Below are 18146 nucleotides of genomic sequence, written 5' to 3' on the forward strand. Positions count from 1 at the left end.
GATGAGCCGAGGAGCCTGCAGAGAGATAAAGAGGCGTCTGCAGAGCGGCTGGGCGTGGGGAGAATTTCACCCATATTTACAGGCTGGGAAGGATTTCAGTGAGCATCTCCTCACAGCAATGAGCTGGGTAGCGAGCGGCTTGTGTTAGAACACTTGCTTTTGTTCCCCTAATTGGCTGCTTTTGAGTGGGGGTCAGGGACTGAGGTGGACACTGAGATGAAAGATCCTTCTCCCCTTTAAAGGAGAAGGGAGGATGGAGGGTATGGTGGGATGCTGAGATAGACAGGGATTCCGGAGGGGTGCTGCTCCTGGGGCTGGAATCATAGAATCACTTTGATTGGAAGAGACCTTCAAGATCATCGAGTCCAAGCTTTAACCCAACACTGGCACTAACCCATGTCCCTGAGAACCTCATCTCTGCATCTGTTCAACCCCTCCAGGGATGGTGACTCCACCACTGCCCTGGGCAGCCTGTTCCAATGCCCAACAACCCTTTCTGGGAAGAAATTGTTCCCAGGATCCAATCTAAACCTCCCCTGGTGCAACTCGAGGCACTTCTTATTCAGGTAGAGAGCGGGTTTGGCTCACCGGCAATGCCAGCGCGCCACCTTCCAAAAACACGTATTGCAGAACGTGAGCACTGCTGCAGTCATCTGTCTCCTGTTTGCACAGCTGCTTTTGCTTCCACCTGGAACCCACAAACTCCACCACGGTCAGCAATGCAGGAGCTGTAATCGCCCTTCCCATCGTCTGGTGTCAGTGATGATGTGCTTCAGGAGTTGTGAGCTCGGGGGCTGCTGGGTGTGTTAAGAGAAAGAAGAGGGGCTGGTGGCAGATAGGAATGATATCAGCCTACAAGTCCTCAGGGAGATAAGAAGCGATGAAAAGGGAAATATTCCTGGTCATGCAATGGAGAATGTGATCTTGGGAAGTGTTACCGGGGGTGTGGCTGAGGCTAAGACAGGGGAGGATTTAAGGAAGGGTGAACTGGAAGTGCCACAAAAAGTGTTATTTAGCTTATGAGAAACAAGAAGTGATGGTTTTGTTATGCTCTGTCCCTCTGAAAGTGGGTACACGTCGCAGAGCAGCTTTCTCAGACAAAGGGAACAATTTGGAAGTGGTGCCGGGAGGGGTTCAAGTGTTGTCCGGGAAGCGATGGGGAATATAGGAGAAACTACTGACTTGTGGTGTTGGTTTAGACTGATAAACTAAAAAATTATGCTCAATATCCGGGAGGTGTTTGGTTTTCATCCTGGCTGGGAGGATAAAAGAGATGCAGTGTCATATGGTTTGTGTTTTGAAAGCATGTACGAAAAGCTCCGTATTAGCAATTACAGCATGAAACTGTGGAAAAGTGTACAATGGAGAGAAAATTGGCTCTGACTCAGGAAACGGGATTCTGCTGCTGGGGATGTGTTTCCAGAGGCACAGTCTGGGGTCTCTTCTGGGTTCTCTGCTGTTTATTTTTATTAATGGAAAGGATTTGTATGAACAGCCCAAAGTTAGAGCATTAAAGCTCACTGATGCAATCAGGTAAAGAGGGACAAGGCAGCCACACCGACAGGGCTCGGCTCGTCTGCCAGAGCCGCGCGTGGTGCGGACGGCAGCCCAGGGAACGCTAAAGGAACTGGAAACCAACGAGCAAACAAATGCTCAAGTGACACATTTCCCAGGGGAGGTGTTTGGAGCTCGCAGCCGAGCTGCGGGGAGCTACCGGCAGCGTCTCACCACATTGGCAACGGGCAGCTTGTCTGCCCGACCCTGGAGAGGGGAATCCGTGAATGTCCAGGCTGAGATTGTGACAGTGAATGGCACCAGCTCACGGCTCATTCCCCTCACTGGGAAGGGGAATGGTGGCATGGCCAGGGGACCTAGGCAGCGCTGTGGAGCATGGAGGGGTTTGGGTTTATAGAATCACAGAATCATTTAAGTTGGAAAAGACCCTTAAGATCATGGAGTCCAACCATTCACTCAACACTGCCAAGTCCACCTCTAAATCATCTCCCTAAACACCACATCTACGCATCTTTCAAACCCCTCCAGAGATCGTGACTCCACCAATGCCCTGGGAAGCCTGTTCCAATGCTCGATTCAGTGAAGAAATTTTTTCTAATGTCCAATCTAAACCTCCCCTGGCGCAACTCCCCATTTCCTCTCATCCTGTTGCTTGTTCCTTGGGAGAAGAGACCAACGCCCTCCATGCTCCAAGCTCCTTTCAGGCAGTTCAGAGATCAGAAGGTCTCCTCTCAGCTCCTGTTCTCCAGCTGAATCCCCCAGGTCCCTCAGTTGTTCCCATCACACTTGTGCTCCAGCCCCTCACCAGCTCCGTTCCCTTCTCTCAACTCGCTTCAGCACCTCAAGGGCTTTCTTGGTGTGAGTGGCCCAAAACTGACCCCAGAATTCAAGGTTTGGCTTCACCAGTGCCCAGTCCAGGGGGATGGTCACTGCCCTGGTCCTGCTGGCCACACCAGTACTGATACAAGCCAGGATGCTGGTGGCCTTCTTGGCCACCTGGGCACATGCTGGCTCATGTTCAGCCACTGTCAACCAACAGCCCCAGGTCCTTTTCTGCCAGGCAGCTTTCCAGCCACTCTTCCCCGACCCTGTAGCACTGCCTCGGGTTGTTGTGACCCAGGTGCGGGACCTGGCACTTGGCCTTGTTGAACCTTATACAATTGACCTCAACCCATTGATCCAGCTGGTCCCAACAGGAGCTCAACATGGTGCTTGTCATCACCCCGGGGGTTCAGCCCTTCACCCCAGGGACCTCCCTGTCAAACCTGTGGTCTTTGGCAGTGATTCTAACTAAATCCCAAATTTCTCCAACTTATTCCCAGCCTGAGCCAGACTCGCTCTGGCAAGTCGTGGTTATACCTGTGTCCGCTCGACTGGAGAGATATTTGCTTTGAGGTTGTGGGAGTGCTGCTTTGGGGATTTATGCCAGCCCTCAGAGCAACATTCAAAATGCATGAAGACATATTGTATGAAGGGATTGGGGGAAAAACACACAAGAGTGAACCAAGGGCCATGGTAGAGCTGAACCATGCAGATGGGAAGTTAGTTATTGAGGCTAAGTGTCAGAGCATGCCATAAAAATTTAGTTTGTCCTCAAAGAGCTGTGGTCGTGGAGGAAGGATGGGCACGGGGAGGGACAACAGTGAAGGGGAAGGCAGAAGGAACATCAGAAACCTATAGTCCATGTCAAGTGACATCTCCTATTTAGCACTGTATCATGTCTCCCTTCTGGTTTTTAAACAGTAGCCTTTATTGCTAGGAGTTAGAGCGCTTGATTGACAAGGTTTGTAATACACCGTGGAGTTGCCTTTATTTTTCCTACATGTTAAAGGGAAAGATACTAAAAATACAATTATGGTTTTGAGCCAGGCATAGTCTGTTCTAATATAATTCATCTCAAATACTATCCATCGTTCCTGCTGCACCCAAATTATTTATAAAACATTAGCATCTCCTGTGCTGACATTTTACTCCTATATTACAGGAGTTACACACAGACTTAAAAAAATTAATAAAGTGCTTCTCTTCTTCATTCTCCCACTGAGAGCTTTGATTTCCAGAGTATGAAACGAAATAACCAACATAACAACATTCTCCACTTCTAAGGGACAGTGCCAGACTCATTCAGTTGCTATTGGTTATAGAGAGTAGGACGTGAGGGAGCTATTTCGGATCACAGATTATTTGTTCTGGCTGCATTGGGCATCCCTTTAGTGGAGCTTTAGAGCCCTGTAGACAGCAAACTTTGGGTAGGAGCTGGAAGGGAGAGGGCTTGATGAAGTAACCTCTTCCTTTCTCCTCCCAGTTACTCCTGCTGTTCCCCAAGAAGGATATTTAAAAGCAAATCAGCCAAGCCCCTGCTCATCTTTGTTTGTGAGATGGACAGAAGACACCATTCCACCCCAGCTTCCCACTTAAAAATAAGTGCATTGGAGAATTTTCTTCTTTTTTTTTTTTGGAGGGGGGGTGGAGTTTCCCTTTTCATTTCCAGATACCTCCGGAGGATCTGCCACTGTGTAAACACCATTTCCCTGTCCCCAGAGGGGATGGGACAGTGGATTTCTGAGCTGGCCTGTTCTTCCTGAAATTAGTGGTGTGTCTGATGGAAAACATGAACTCCTGCCTCCAGGCTTTCCAGCCCCTATGTGTGCTACGGGCTAGAAATGTGCCACCGCCAGCGGGATACCATTACAAAATGAAACGCAGGCTTTTCTTGTCCAAGATCACTTTTATTTCCCTTGTTTCATTAACTTCAGTGGCTGTTTGGTCTCACACATCCACGCTGACAGGGAAGTCACACCAACTGCAGAATTTGGGCAACGCCTCCCCAAGCCCATGGGCACCATCGCTGCTGCCGCCGGCTCTGCCGTGTCCCCAACCAGCAAACGCATTGCTCCGCCATGGGGTTCAATTCGGGATGAGGGGAACAAGCAGATATGCTCCCTCTCCTCCGCCTCACCACAACCCCCTTTGAATGACTGTCTTGGACCATTTATTTTTCTTTCCTACCGTGGACCAGAAACCCTGGGCACTGCGCTTCTCACCGGTCCCCCATGAGCTGTAGTTTCCTCCTTCTCTGACTCTCCCCACGACACAACCTTGTTCCTTTTAAGAAACAAAAACTCTCCTGACGCTGTCAGGACTATCTGCAGCCTGGGAACTGCTCCTTGCTGCCCCAGTGAAAACCTTAGTCCAGCTATAAAGGTCCTCACACCACCGACATGGCTGGGAAGCCCCTCTCTGCCCCCAGCCCCAAAAATGCCCCTCTGCTCCCCGGGGCCTCGCAGCGCTCTCTGGAGACAGAGCTCTATGGCTCTATTTGTTTGGACTAATTAATCTCTCTCTCCCCCCGGTTACAAATTAAGATGTAAGGGTGAGTTTTGGCTCTCTGGATATGGACTTTGCTGCATCACATACAACCTTCCCCCCCACCCCTCCCGAAGTTTAGTGCTCTGAATTGCTGAGAACATTGGTCCGCCGTGGTTCCCCCGTGCGCTCAGCCCGCCCGATGGCTTTCGGCATCTGTAGGCACTGCTGCCGGTTTGTTTTCTTCGAGGAAAAACAAAAATCATATACTGGTCTGCTATAAATTCAATGATACAATCCTTAGTTCTGAAGATATAGTTTCCATATAGTTTATAAACATTATAAGACATACATATGGATAATTGAGGGGAAGGGGGGCAGCCTGTGCATTTGTCGGGTTTGGTTGTTTTTCAGATATGTGAGCATGGTTACAAAAAAAACACACCTCCTGCGGGTACCTCATTTCTTTAAGTGTTGGGTTTCTTGTTTTGTTTTTGTTTAATTCCACCTCTAATCAGTCTTTCCTTTGGTTGTTGGCTACTCCAAGCCCAGCAGGCAAGCCCTGTTCTGCTGTAATGCCTGAGATATTCAGGGGTTTGAGATTGTCTTCTAAGAGATTCCCAGCCAACTTTGGCCTCTGGGTTTGGAGCCAAAAGGGCTAAAACGTGGGAGAACCAATGTCCTTATTACATCGGTATCAGTGTCCTTGCACTCACTTTCAGAGAAACAGTGTAGGCTTAATTGGTGATCATTTTTTACAGCAATTATGTTCCTTTCGGTAATTGGAGGGGTCATTCAGAGCGCTCTCAAATGAACGGGATTTCACAAGAGCATGGATACAGTCCATTTGTCCAGTTGTTGTCACCAATGAATTGGCCACCATCCCTCTGATGTGGTTTTTGTAAGGTTGGCTTGTTGTTGTTGTTGTTGTTGTAGGTGCTCGGTTAGGCTGTTTTGTGACAAGGTGTGATAATGCCTTTTTAATCCGCTCCCGCTGCGTTCGGCACAGTCCGCCTTGGCAGCCCGGCCGGGCACGGAGAGACCGTCAAGATGCCGAGACAACATTCTTCCCTTCACCAGGCCAACGCTCGCCATGTACAAAAAAAGAAGAAGAAAAGAAACTCTGGTCCTTTGTAGATTGGTGGCAGTATAGAATCGCTCCGTCCGCAGCCGGGGGCTCAGCGGATGACGGCCGCTAAGACCATCATGAAAACCAGGAGCGATGCCCTGAGCCCCGGGCAGCCGGCTGCCTGCTGGACCCCACTGGGGGGGCGGATGGGTGTCCGCCGGGTACACTTACCCTTACGTTTAGGGGAGAGTGTTGGCATCACCCCAAAATTGAATTTGTGCTGATAATCGGGCACATAGTCTGGAACCTCCTGCCCGTTTTTCCGCGGCCCCAAGGACACCGGTTTTGAGGTTCGGTTACGGCTTTTGTGGCTGGTGCAGTTCTTGCCGGGTTTGCGATAGCCCGGCCGGGAGCCGGGGGGGCCAGCGGGCTGGCTGCTGTGCAAACCATTCTCGGCCCCTCTCTCCTTCGCCTTCTCCTTGGAGGAGTGGTGAGGGTGGTGGGTTTTGGAGGCTCCTCTGTCTGATGTGGAAAAAGTATGTGTTTTTATCTGATGGAGGGACTCGGACCCCGAACAGTTCCTAAAGTCTTCTGCTCTTAGCACCTTGAGGTCCTTACCATGCATCTGCTCGGGGGACTCGCAGATCACACTGGAGCTGGAGCCTCGGAACCTGTGCAGCCATTCCCAGAGTGAACGGGCTTTGCAATCGCAGCTCCACGGGTTCCCGTTCAGCCTGAGAAACTCCAGGGCTCCCAGGTGGGCCAGGCAGTCCCCCTGCAGCTCCGAGAGGCTGTTATTGAACAGGAAAAGGGTGGTCAATCTTCGGAGGTCATGAAAAGCCCGTCTGTGAATCCACTGCAGCTGATTTTGATGGATGAGCAGCCGATCCAGGTTTATTAATCCCCTGAACGTGTTCTGATGGAGGCTCCAGAGCTTGTTTCCATGGAGAAAAAGATGGCTGAGGTTAACCAAGTCAACAAAAATATCATCCTGAAGGAACTCAATGTGGTTGTCTTGCAGGTAAAGGTATTGCAGGTTGTGGAGGCCACCGAATATCCCACTGGGGAGGGAGCTCAGCCCGCACTTGTACAGATACAAGGCATGGAGTTTCACCAGCCCTTGGAAAGTGTCTGCAGCCAAAGCCCTTAAGTAGCGATTGTCCCCCAGGTCCAGCTCTTCCAGGTTGACAAACCCATCGAAGGTGTTGGGGTCAATGAAGGTGATGTTGTTGGAGTAGATCCAGAGGGTGACCATGGAGGGGCTGAAGTGGCCCCGGAGCAGCAAGGTGATCTGGTTGTTCTGGAGGAAGATCCTCTCGCTGTCCTCGGGGATGCCCTCGGGGATGGTGACGAAGTTGTGAGCCTGGCAGCTGACGGTCATGGGGGACGGGTAGCACACGCAGTCAGTGGGGCAGCCCAGGGCGCTGGGCACCTTCAGCCCCAGCAGCACCAGCAGCAGCTCTGCAAACCCCCCTGTGCAGAGAGAGGGGACAGCGGCGTCAGCGGGGACAGGTGCACCCCCCACCCACCCATCGCCGGGTAAAAAACGTCCCAAATTGACTCAGCCCTCCATTCCACTCGTGAATTACATGGCTGTGATGGGTGGGCTCATCACCCATGGTAGTTTAAACATGTTGGATGGAGCACTCCCTGCCTCCTCGCCCTGCCTGCAACAGGCAGGCGGTTGCGCTCCCAGCCCCAAACAGGCAGGGTAAATTTTCTCCGGGGAATTTGTGCCAGCAGCACAGGCAGCAAAGCCCTTTGCCTGCAGGTAGGCAGCGGAGTCGGGGGAAATGCCGTTGTGCAAATATGTGAGAGCAAACAGAGGAGATGCAAACCCTCGCAGGTGTCTACCCCTCCTGTAATGCAGCTCTTAAATCACCCGCGCTTACGTATCAGACAGGAAAAGGTACAGAGCTTCAGTAATTCCCAGCAAATCACTTAAAATTCCCTGTGTGCAGCACATCTGCACAGCACAACCAACTCCCCCAAAGGCGCAGCCCCATCCCCACCGTCTCCTTTTACTACAGTTGTCAGACATCACCATCCACCCTGAAAACCAAGCGATTTACAGGAGAAATATCTTGTCAGCAGGTGGTGGAAAAGGCTGAGCTGAAAAACTCCGTTTGGAAGTGGGATGCTTAGACATATTTTTAAATGGATGTCCTGTGGCAAAGCATATTGCATCCTCTAATGCTACAGCGTGTGCTGGTGACCAGGGCTTTCTCGCTGCGGAGAAGAAGCGGTGAGCAAGGCAATAATCATCCCCTCCCTCTGCTCAGCTCAACGAGTGCTGCTTTTGCCGCCCCATTCCCGTCTCGCTCCCACTCCTCGCACCAGGCTTGCTTTCAGGCTATTCCTTCTGCGCCGAGTGGCTTTTCAGACTCATTGCACCAGACTTGTCATTTCTCATTCAGCTTTTCCTTCTAGATTTGGCTTTTCCCTCTTACACGCAAAATTTGCTCATGTCTAATGAATTCTGCCTCTGGACTTTACAGGGGAAAAGGAGTAACAGCGGAGCAGCGTACAGCTGCCGGTGCCATCCTGCCCACGAGTCCTCGCCTTGCACTCGACTTGTAATAATCTGAAAAACAAGAGTGGAAGTGGAGTTCATCTCTAATTACTCCATGTCATTATCACCGGCTAATCCATGAGCCTGGACCCCTTAGGCTTTTACAGTCCCTCTTTTCAGCGCCTACAGCTGAATACAAGTGGAAGGCAAAAAAAACCCTCACTGTTTTCTTGTTAATTGTGTTTGAAATATAACTCTGTGGTTACCGTTGCCTTTTGCCTGGTGTGGAGATCTATTACCATACAGTTAACAGAAGGTGACCCGTCCATCTGGACCCATCCTTTCGACACAAAGTTGTCACATTTTTAGATAAACTGGGTTATTCAGACTCTCCATAAATCACCAGTAAGAGGCAGTCATCTCTGACTGGGCTGTTAATTAAACAAAAAATAGCATTGCAAGCCAAAGTGTTGGACCAAGCCTTGGCTGTGCTGAGAAGGGGAGAACTTCCTCCAGGCGCTGCCCTTCAGGAATTAAACACCGGCTACCAGGAGGGATGTCTCATTCCTGCATGGCTGCCAGAAAGGGGCTGTAAGTCAGGAACGTTTAGTTTGCAACAACTCCTACGGCTGTGTAGGAAAAAAAGAACGTTCTCCAAGTCACCGCCGTAGCCTTTTGGCTTTGCTGTCATGCCTTTGCGATGAGAGAGGGGCTGTGCTGGTGGGAGCATCGTGCCAGCGCTGACTACCGAGAGCTCCCTGCCAAAACTGGAGCCCTCGCTGCAACTCGCCGTGCGAGCTCAGCCTGGGAAACAGCGGTATCTTGAGAATACTGTGATTATCTGAGTGCCAGATAACAATGGTGAAGATAAAGCTACATTTGCTGATACATTCTGCTGGGTTTTTTTACTCATGGATGTACTTCGCCAAGGTGGGATGGTTTCACATTCCCCGTCTTACCTCGGTGACACTGAAGCACAAAGCCTTCTGTAGGTCTTATGTTCATTAGTAAAATCCTGCCAGGCACAAGCACTGTGACGATCTCCCACATGCGGAGTCTGTTATTGCAAATACCAAATCACAAGGGCCTGAATCAATAAACCATCTCCCAGCTATAAGCAGCAGGTTGGAAGATTACATATTGCTTCCAAACAACGGTTTTATGCGCTCTTCCGTGACACGACAGTTGCCAGGCTAACGGGATTACTGACGAGAGGTGGAGCCGGGCAGGGATCTCGGAGCAGACACGATTTCACATCTAGGGACAGCGATGACAGGCGGCTGTTAGCAACGTGTGGCAATGGACGAAGGCAGCTTGGGTCTCTCCCTGGAGCACGGCCAAGGTAGAGGCTCCTGTCGAAAGGGAGCGCGGTGTTTAGCGGCTCCCTGCCTGCAGCGATAACTCGGGAGGTAAAGGTCAGAGGGAACTGAGTCCATCTCTTTAATTAACAGGCATTCGTGAGTTAATAGCTGGAGTTCCCATGGAGAGGGAGACGTGACTCCTGCGGTTGTGGATGGCGATGGGGATAGGCCGGTGTGCTACTGGTTCTCAGCTTCCCAAGAGTAAGACAGCAGGAAGAAAGGGCAGGGATGTGTCTCTACCTATGTGCTGTGACTCAGGGGTAAGGAGAAGGGGGATATAGAAGGATGAATACTTAGAAAAAATAACAATTAGGTGGGCAGGACTCAGAGAGAAGAAACCTAAGGACTCCCCAGTGGATCCGCTATGGGCACATGGTCTCATCAAGAATGCCCTCCCTCCATGACCGTAAAACCTGCCAATTGCCTAGTGCTGTGAGGAGCTGCTCCTGGGATGCTCTGGGCTTGGTCACCGTTTAGATTTGCAAATGAGACCCCTAAGGAACATAGAGGCTGTGGTCGCAGAGCCACGAAGCTCTTGAGCCTGGTGACACCGGCGTTGTCATGACCAGAAGCCAAGTCCCATGGGGATGAGTGGCTGGGTGTCGCTGGGCTTCCCAGGCTGGGAAGTGCCATCAGGAGCTTCCCACAAGCTCCCAGCCCAGCTCCCAGAGAGTTAGACCCTACCTAACTGGTTGAACTAGTTATTCCTAACACAGCCCTTTCAGCTTCATCTTGTAAAGGTTGTGAGGCAGATGGAGGGTCACCAGCACGTGTGTCAGGGCTCACTGGGGAGGGAGAGCTTCAAAAGCCGCACAGAAAAATCAGCAGAAACCTGCCGGTGAAGTGAATAAAAACAAAGCCCTGCTGACACGGATAAAAACAGCAAGGGGGTGTTTATCTCCTGGCTTTCTCCCACCGATGCGCTGTGTCACCCCGGCTGCTGCTCGCAGTGTCCTTCTGCCGCCTCCTGCTTTGGATTGAGGTTTCAGTGATTGGAATGAATTCGTCCAACTGTCCAAACCATTTCCCATGTAGCATCTCTCTAATTGGGCATTAATTAGGCATCAGTTAATGAATGCTTGAAATAATTTATCTTTGGATACGTCCAGTTTGCAGTCTTACTTTTAACAGCATTAGACTCATTATTAGATTAACATCATTATAAATGTTCTCCATTACCTGCTTGTTTCCATTGTCTTAGCCTTATTACTGAGAGTGAAAATCACTCCTCCCGCATGCATTATTGATGAGTAAGGACTTTCTATATGTAGCACGGGATTAATTGTTATACAGCGTAATGCATTTAGCGTGAAGCCTCAATTTGAGCAAGAGCTGAAAGTGGCCAGAAGAATGCAGACGCCCGGAGCCAGCGCGATCGGCCAGACACAGCACATCTCTCTCCAGCCCAAACCAGGTTCCTCCTGAGCCAATGCCAGCACAGGAAGGTTTTTTTTGTTTAAAAAAAAGCTGGTTTGATACTCAGGATAAGGCGGGGCGGGGGGGAGGTTTGAAGGGTTAGAATACTTCTTTGCCACCACAGCAGGGACGCTGGCCCCATGGCACCAGAGAGCAGGGTGCACCTGTGCCAGCAGTCTTCTTGCATTTTAAGGTTTTTAAGGCCTTGGTTTATTTAGGAAGATGTAATGCTACTTATTTTCATTAGGGGTCTCAGGCTCAAGGGGAAAAAAAGAATCACTTAGGACAAGGATAGATGCTTCATGCCCAATGGGGATGAACCTGCAGCGTCCCCCAAAAGCATCCCTGCCCGTGAGCCCTCGCCACCCCCTGCCTGTTCCCTCTTTGCGAGCTGCTTTTCTCAGATGGAAGCTTTCAGCCCTCCACCCAGACAAGCTTATACAGGTCATGGCCCATCTAATTCTCCGTCCGGCAGGATCTGGTCTGGAGGATGGAGCAGGTTGCTCCTCTTTCAAATCTCCCCTAAACCACCATCTGCTTTGGGAGACCCATCTTAGCTCATGTCTACATGGAACTTGACTGCCTACTTACTGTGGCCATTACCGGTGCTGCTCAAGCTGTTAGATTTATAAGCTCTTTAGAGCAAAGCCCTCGACTTCTGGCTGCTGATTTATGTATCTTTACTGCCATAAAACACTATGTATAGCTACTACATAATATAAATAATAATACTTAACCAGAGCGAGCTACAAGTGGGGACAAAGCATCTGGCTTCTGCTTGCAGCTGGTGTTATCAAAAAGGCAGCAGCCTACTCATCACTCACCCGCATCTGAGGCCAAATTCACACCTGGTGTAACAGCACCACGTCACTGCCAGCGAGCTCCGGGGAGAGATTTTCCTGCCCCGTGCACACCCTGGAACTACCAAAAGATGCTTCCAGATCCACCCTGAGTGAACAGAGGCACAAAGAGACAACTATGACCCCCAGGGGAAAAGAAACTTTTAAACCTGGGAACTAACTCAGGATGGGACATTCTCACGGCCGCAGAGGCTCTCTAGGGAGAAAAAGAAGCCTCAAATGTTCACAATTTCATCTGCCAAGTGAAGGACGATGACAGGCAAGGCCAGAGCAGCGATGGCAACTGGGCATGAGCCACGATTGAAACTTCCGATCTGGGATGGTTGGACAAAGTGGTGTCAGACCCATGCTTAGTAGCTGCGGGGTTTTTCCCCCCCCCCTTTTTTTTTTTTGTTTTGCAACACAGAGGATAAAACAAACAAGCCCATCCTGACTGTCACAGAGACGAAATTCCCCAGCGAGCAGCAGCTTGCTGTCAGCCTCTCCGCAAAGCCCTGCCGGTGCAGGTCCTGCAGCGCTCGGCAGCAGCAGCATCCTCAGTGGGTTCGCTCCCCGCAGCATCGGCTGCAGACACGGCGCAGGGCTTTGCTTTCTGCATGAGCTGCCTTTCAGCCCTAGAGTGGCAACCACCCATCCACCTTCATCATTACTCTTTTTTTTTTCTTCGCGAACGGTGTCATAAATAACTGACAGATCCCAGCTGTTTGGAGTTATGGTTTCTGATGGAGTGACAGCTGCTCCCAATCCCCCAGTCATCACCCCGGCAGTTCTGGAACATTTCAGCAACATAAAAATCATTGGAGATAATTTCGGTTTTGCATAATTTGGTTAGGCAAGCTGTGATTTAATGGCAATTATGACCTCCGAGGCAGAAGATGAGCTTGGAGGCTACCGGCTTCGCACAACTTTAGCTCAGGGTGCAGCGTCAGGGATGTTCCAGGGAGAAGGTACTACAAGAAAAAAACCCTTCTCCACCAGCTGGAAATTGCCTTTCTTCCCTGGCAAGAGGAAAGGCTGTTCCCAGAGGAAGACGTATACAAGGAAATTGGAAAGAAATATATCTCAGGAAAGCTTTGGGAAGAGGCTGGTGCCAAAAGATGCCTCAGGAGGGACCTTTTAAAGAAAAGCCAGGAAAAGACTTTAGCCTGGGGAGTACTGTAGCCCCTATAAACCTGCCTGGGTCACCAGAATCTCATGTGTTAACTGAGATGTTGGGGCTACCCAACATTTAAAGCGAATTCTCCGCATGCAACCGAGACAGGAGAGCCAGCAGCACCGGGAATGGGCCGTGCCTTTTGCAGGCACTGCCCATTGCCCTCCCCTCTTACGGGGTTTCTCCTGTTCTGGGCTGTGTTGTCTCCTCTCCAGATGCTTCTCTGCCATCCCAAAGCCCCCTGGTTTGCATTTTTCCAGTGGGGACCGACGGAGCAAACCCTTGGTCAGGTAAGGATGGAGAACCGTGCTCAGGAGCTCTGAGGATATCATGGTGCTTCTGGCTGGGGGCTTCCAGAGGAGCAAAATGTCGCTTAACAGCAGAAGTGGCTTTTGTCTGGAGCTGAGAAGGTCCAATTTCTCTCCCCTCCATCACTGCTCTCACTCAGCCTGGAGTTCGCAGTGAGCTAAAGCTCAGGGCAGGGACCTGGGATCAGCAGCACCCCAAAATCAAGTCCTTTAGGACACTGCAGCTTAATTTTACATTTGCTGACCTGGTATCTGGAGCTACTCACCTTCTTCCACCAAAGTCAAGGCCAAGGTCACCTGGAAGTTTCTGGATGGTGGTCATTAACTCCTATTGCAGTTTGAAACCAGACCATAAATTTCATAGTGTAATAATGTAAAAATCAATAACTCTGTTTGAAACAATAGCTTTGTCTTCCATTTCAGCCGGCTCTGATATCTCCCCACGGACCACGTCCCTCTGAATCACACAAATAAAGACAGAGGAGTGATGGGTGGTGGGGTGGCTGCTCTCCTGCCAGGTGCCCGGCCCCTCTGTCATTACAGATTCAATTAGTTAATTTATTCCTCTCTCACAGTTAAACTCGAGGATGATTTAAAAGAGGGGGAGGAAAAAAGGAGCCTTTTATGCTCAGTCTCTTTGACATCCTGTCCAATGCAGCATCCCTGAGGCTTTCCATGCCAGGGATGCCCATCACCTGCTGCCCATCACCAAAACCCAAAACAATCCTGGGAAGACGGCAGCACCAAATCACACAAGCATTAAAAAAAATAGAGTCTGTTCTTTTCCAGCTCTGGCTTTCAGGCCGAAGGAGGTCTGGCTTCCTTGGCTTGCTTGTTTTCCGTTGTTTGCTGTAGCACTGACTCGAAAATATACATCGAGAGGCAGGATTGTCTTTCACATGTTGGTGGATGTGTGATCCTCAAAAACAAATTAGCACCGATTCACTTCTATATAGAGTGCAGCCATCAGGGAATCACTCCTGAATTCACAGCGAAGGAAAGTAATAATGCTTCCAGCACGCTAATCCTCTCCAAGAGCAGCCCCTGAACTCTCTCCCGGTGCTGGAGGCACCACTGGAAATTACAACTGTACTGAAAAAAATAATAAATAAATATAGAAATTGGCAGGGCTTGTGCTGGTCCAGAGGATTTGTACCCTAATGTGGAACTCCCTGTTTAATTAGCACTCCTCTCTGTGTCTGCGTCTCCTCATCCCGCTGCTCCAGCTAACAGAAAGAGGGGGATAAAAGAAAGGAGGGCAACAGTGGAAGTGGCTGTGGGATTGGAAACACAGCTATAGAAACTTGTTTAATGTAAATGTTTGTTTCAGGACTAACATATGCAGAAACAGAGTGTGGAGTGTGTTTTCCCTGTGCGATCTGCTCTGTTTAACCCTGGTTTGCAGAACCCCTTCCACGGCCACGATGCTCTGGGAGTGCAGCTGCAGGCAGATGCTGCCAGACCTACGGCTGCAGGCACGGGGCACAAACCAGCACCTGGGAGAAGGTTATTTAAATCAGAGCCTGGGCTGATAGAAGTTTCAGTTGGAGGGGGCCTACAATGATCATCTGGTCCAGCTGCCAGACCACTTCAGGGCTGACCAAAAGTTAAATCATGTTATTTAGGGCATTTTGCCCAAATGCCTCTTAAAGAGGGACAGGTTTAGGGCATCTAGGAAGCCCGTTCCAGTGTTTGACCACACTCTCAGTAAAAAATTGCTTCCTAATGTTCAGTTTAAACTTCCCCTTGCACAGCTTTGAACCATTCCACATGTCCTGTCCCTGGATACCAGGGAGAAGAGCTCATCTTCTTTTCTTGACTCTCCTTTCCCTGCTGCTGGAGGGTTTATTGTGCCCCTGTGTCTCATCCCATCACACATGATGGACCAGCACCTCAAAAGCCACTGGGCCCTTCCCAGAGGAGAGACAATGCCAGAGAGAAATGGCACATCTCTCTTTACACGCGGATGAGTTGAATCCTTGGGTCTTGCCATGGCTGGAGGTGTCGATGGGCACCAGGATGCTCCTACTCCTCCAGGAGAGGACAGTGTGGCCCAGGACACCCTGAGCATGGCATGCAGGGATACCACAGGATTTCAGGCATGGCCAGGGGCTTCATCAGCTCTTGGCACTGCCGTCCTGACCCCCAGCAGGCACTGGGCATCCTTTGCTGGTCCCCAGGACATGGTGGTGGGACACGCCTGCAAAGCCAGGACAGGAATTGGCGAAGGACAGAGACGTCTTGAGGTGCTTGAGAAGGGACTAATAATTCCAGTTTCCCCCGAGGAGAGAGAAATACAGGAGGATGACTTGAGCTTAGTGGATTGTCTGCGGTGTCTCAGGGGATCATCAGATACTTCCACTCCCTTTTTGTCCTGAGGTGACAAGTTTTTCCTTCCCATTCACAGAAATGCAAAGTAGTTCATTCACAGCAGTAATAAGGACGGTGTCCTTTGTAAAACAGCCCGGCAAGCGAGGTGCTTTACAGCAAAACAATTGCAGATGAAATGACAAAACGCACCCAAGATGAGCACCAGCCAGACTGGTATCAAATGCTGAACAAGCTCATGTGTAGGGAAAGCAGATTCACCAGCTCAATTCCCTGCCAGTGGCTGGCTCGGACCTACAGAGTTTCTTTAGGATCAGAAATACAGCCAGAAGAGAGCAAAAGTGAGATGGAAGAGCAAAGTGACAGCTGCCTGGGCTCCCAGTGCACACTTGGCTGCCCTGCTATCCAGCCCACGTCCACAGGAGATGCAAAAACTGGGATTTCTCATCAGAAAATCAGGGATGCACTGGATGGACCTTCCCCTGGATGGAGCAGGGAAGGAATGGTGGCCTGAAACAGGAAGGCAAAGGGCCCTTCTGCGGTGTTTTTGTGCTGGCATAGCTAATAGGGAGAGCATCAGCTCTACGAACGTGTAATCCCGCTGAGGTCCCGACCCCAGCGGTGTCCTGTGCCACTGAGATCCACAAGCCAATTACACACTGTGCCGCGCGGGCTCCCTTTCATCCCCTTTCAGTCTTTCTGCATTTCAGAGTGACTGGATGTCCTTGTGTTTGGTGGAGAAGAGGGCAAATTGGAGCCTGTCATGTATCTTCTTCCCCATTCAGGCACATCGTTCTGCCTGCAGCAGGGGGGAAGGAGACTGACGGGCGGGCATCAAAGCCACCAGCTCTGTCACATTTTCTTCCCATTAAAAAAACAAAACAAAAAAAAAAAAAAACAAAAAAGCGATAGTACCAGCTGGAGCCCAACCCACAGCCTTGCATCTTTCTCCTGCACCCGAAATGAGCAGCAGCACCTTTCCCCAGGCCCTCAGTCTCCTCTCAGGGCAGATGCACGATGCTACAAGCCCTCCAAGTGAACATCCCCACGGGTCGGCAACCAAGCGAGCATCACAGACACCAGCAAAACCCCTGATCCTGGTGGAGACGAGTGTGAGCACGCTGGGTCAGGAGTGCGGCTGCCTTTCAGAGACCTCTCCTGTGCTTTGCACTGAACTTTTTACCAGCTCGAGAAAAGCACAGCGATAAAAGCTGAGCGGTGTGAAGAGCTGCGCTCCATCACCCACCCCGCGCCTCGCACAGGGTTTGTTAGGAGGTTTAATGAGCCGTTGGGGAGATGCCATGTCCCCGGTTAGATGTCGGGCATCGTTACGCTCCCACACGGCTCTCGGGGTGCAGGGGGATGTGGGAGAGCTCTAGGATGGAGGGACTTTGCCAAGCCCCTGAATCTGTACAGTTGGATGGCTGGAGCGGTGGGGAGCTGGGAATTAATGTGCAAGCGATGAATGCGGTTGGGGCACGACACTTTGCTAATATCCTGCTTTGTCTAGCCCTAAAGCCAGCATTTCATCCCGAAATATCCCCCCGTGCAACCCCCCCCGGGAGCAGACTTCATGGAGATGCTGCACATGCCCCAGCACCGCACAAGTGCCTGCATTAAAAGCTTAATAAAAATATCTTGTTAACGGGATGCGTTGCCATCACCGGTGGCTTGCGAGCTCGCCGCCGATCTCTGCACTTTGAACGCAGCAAGGCCAAGTAATTACGGGATGGGGGCTGCAAGGTCTCGACAGTCTAATTTCTATTAATTATAGCCCGCGTGCAATCCAGTCACAGCAGAAAGGGGAGATGGGCTGTGATGGTAAATCGCTGCGGGGGCTGGGAAGGGAATGGGAGATGCTGAAAGATGCTAGGAAGTGGTACCTGCTCTGCACCTGGGGCGGGCTGGGGGGCAGGGAAGGGGATGTGGCCCCCGGCCCCAAACCAAGTCTATTATTTAGGTCGTTTAACTGATGGGGAAGGATGATGATGGGTTTTCTGACTGGAGGGCCCGGAAAAGTATTCAGGATCGAAGTGGGGTGTGGGAATTGAGGTCATGCTCACAGTGGCTGTGACCTGCAACCACGCAGCGGGGCTGAAGGGCAGTGTATGGGCAGGGAGGTGCTGTCTGAGCAGCCAAAACCCCCCTAAATATGGAGGGGGGCGAGAAGGAGACCAGTTCTGCCTTTCTGCTGGTTCCAGCCATTTCCTACTGCTTTAGGAGCCAATTACAAACTCCAAGCCAATGTCCCTGCTTTCCCCGTGACTGGCAGAGCTCCCGTTCAGTGCTGGGATGCACAGGCTGGACCTCACAGCCTC

General features: G+C 50.8%; 1 protein-coding gene across 1 annotated transcript in view; it reads right to left on the reverse strand.

The window, feature by feature from the left end:
- Nucleotides 1-4236: 4236 nt before the first annotated feature.
- RTN4RL1 (reticulon 4 receptor like 1) overlaps nucleotides 4237-18146 on the reverse strand; it is a 31649-nt gene continuing 17739 nt past the window's right edge. The window contains exon 2 of the mRNA XM_082068199.1: nucleotides 4237-7363. Within this exon, the coding sequence (XP_081924325.1) occupies nucleotides 6000-7363 (1364 nt within the window). The 3' untranslated portion in view covers nucleotides 4237-5999. The remainder of the gene's footprint in view (nucleotides 7364-18146) is intronic.

Source organism: Streptopelia decaocto (assembly GCF_964273445.1).
Source record: "Streptopelia decaocto genome assembly, chromosome: 18".
NCBI classification, from domain to species: domain Eukaryota; kingdom Metazoa; phylum Chordata; class Aves; order Columbiformes; family Columbidae; genus Streptopelia; species Streptopelia decaocto.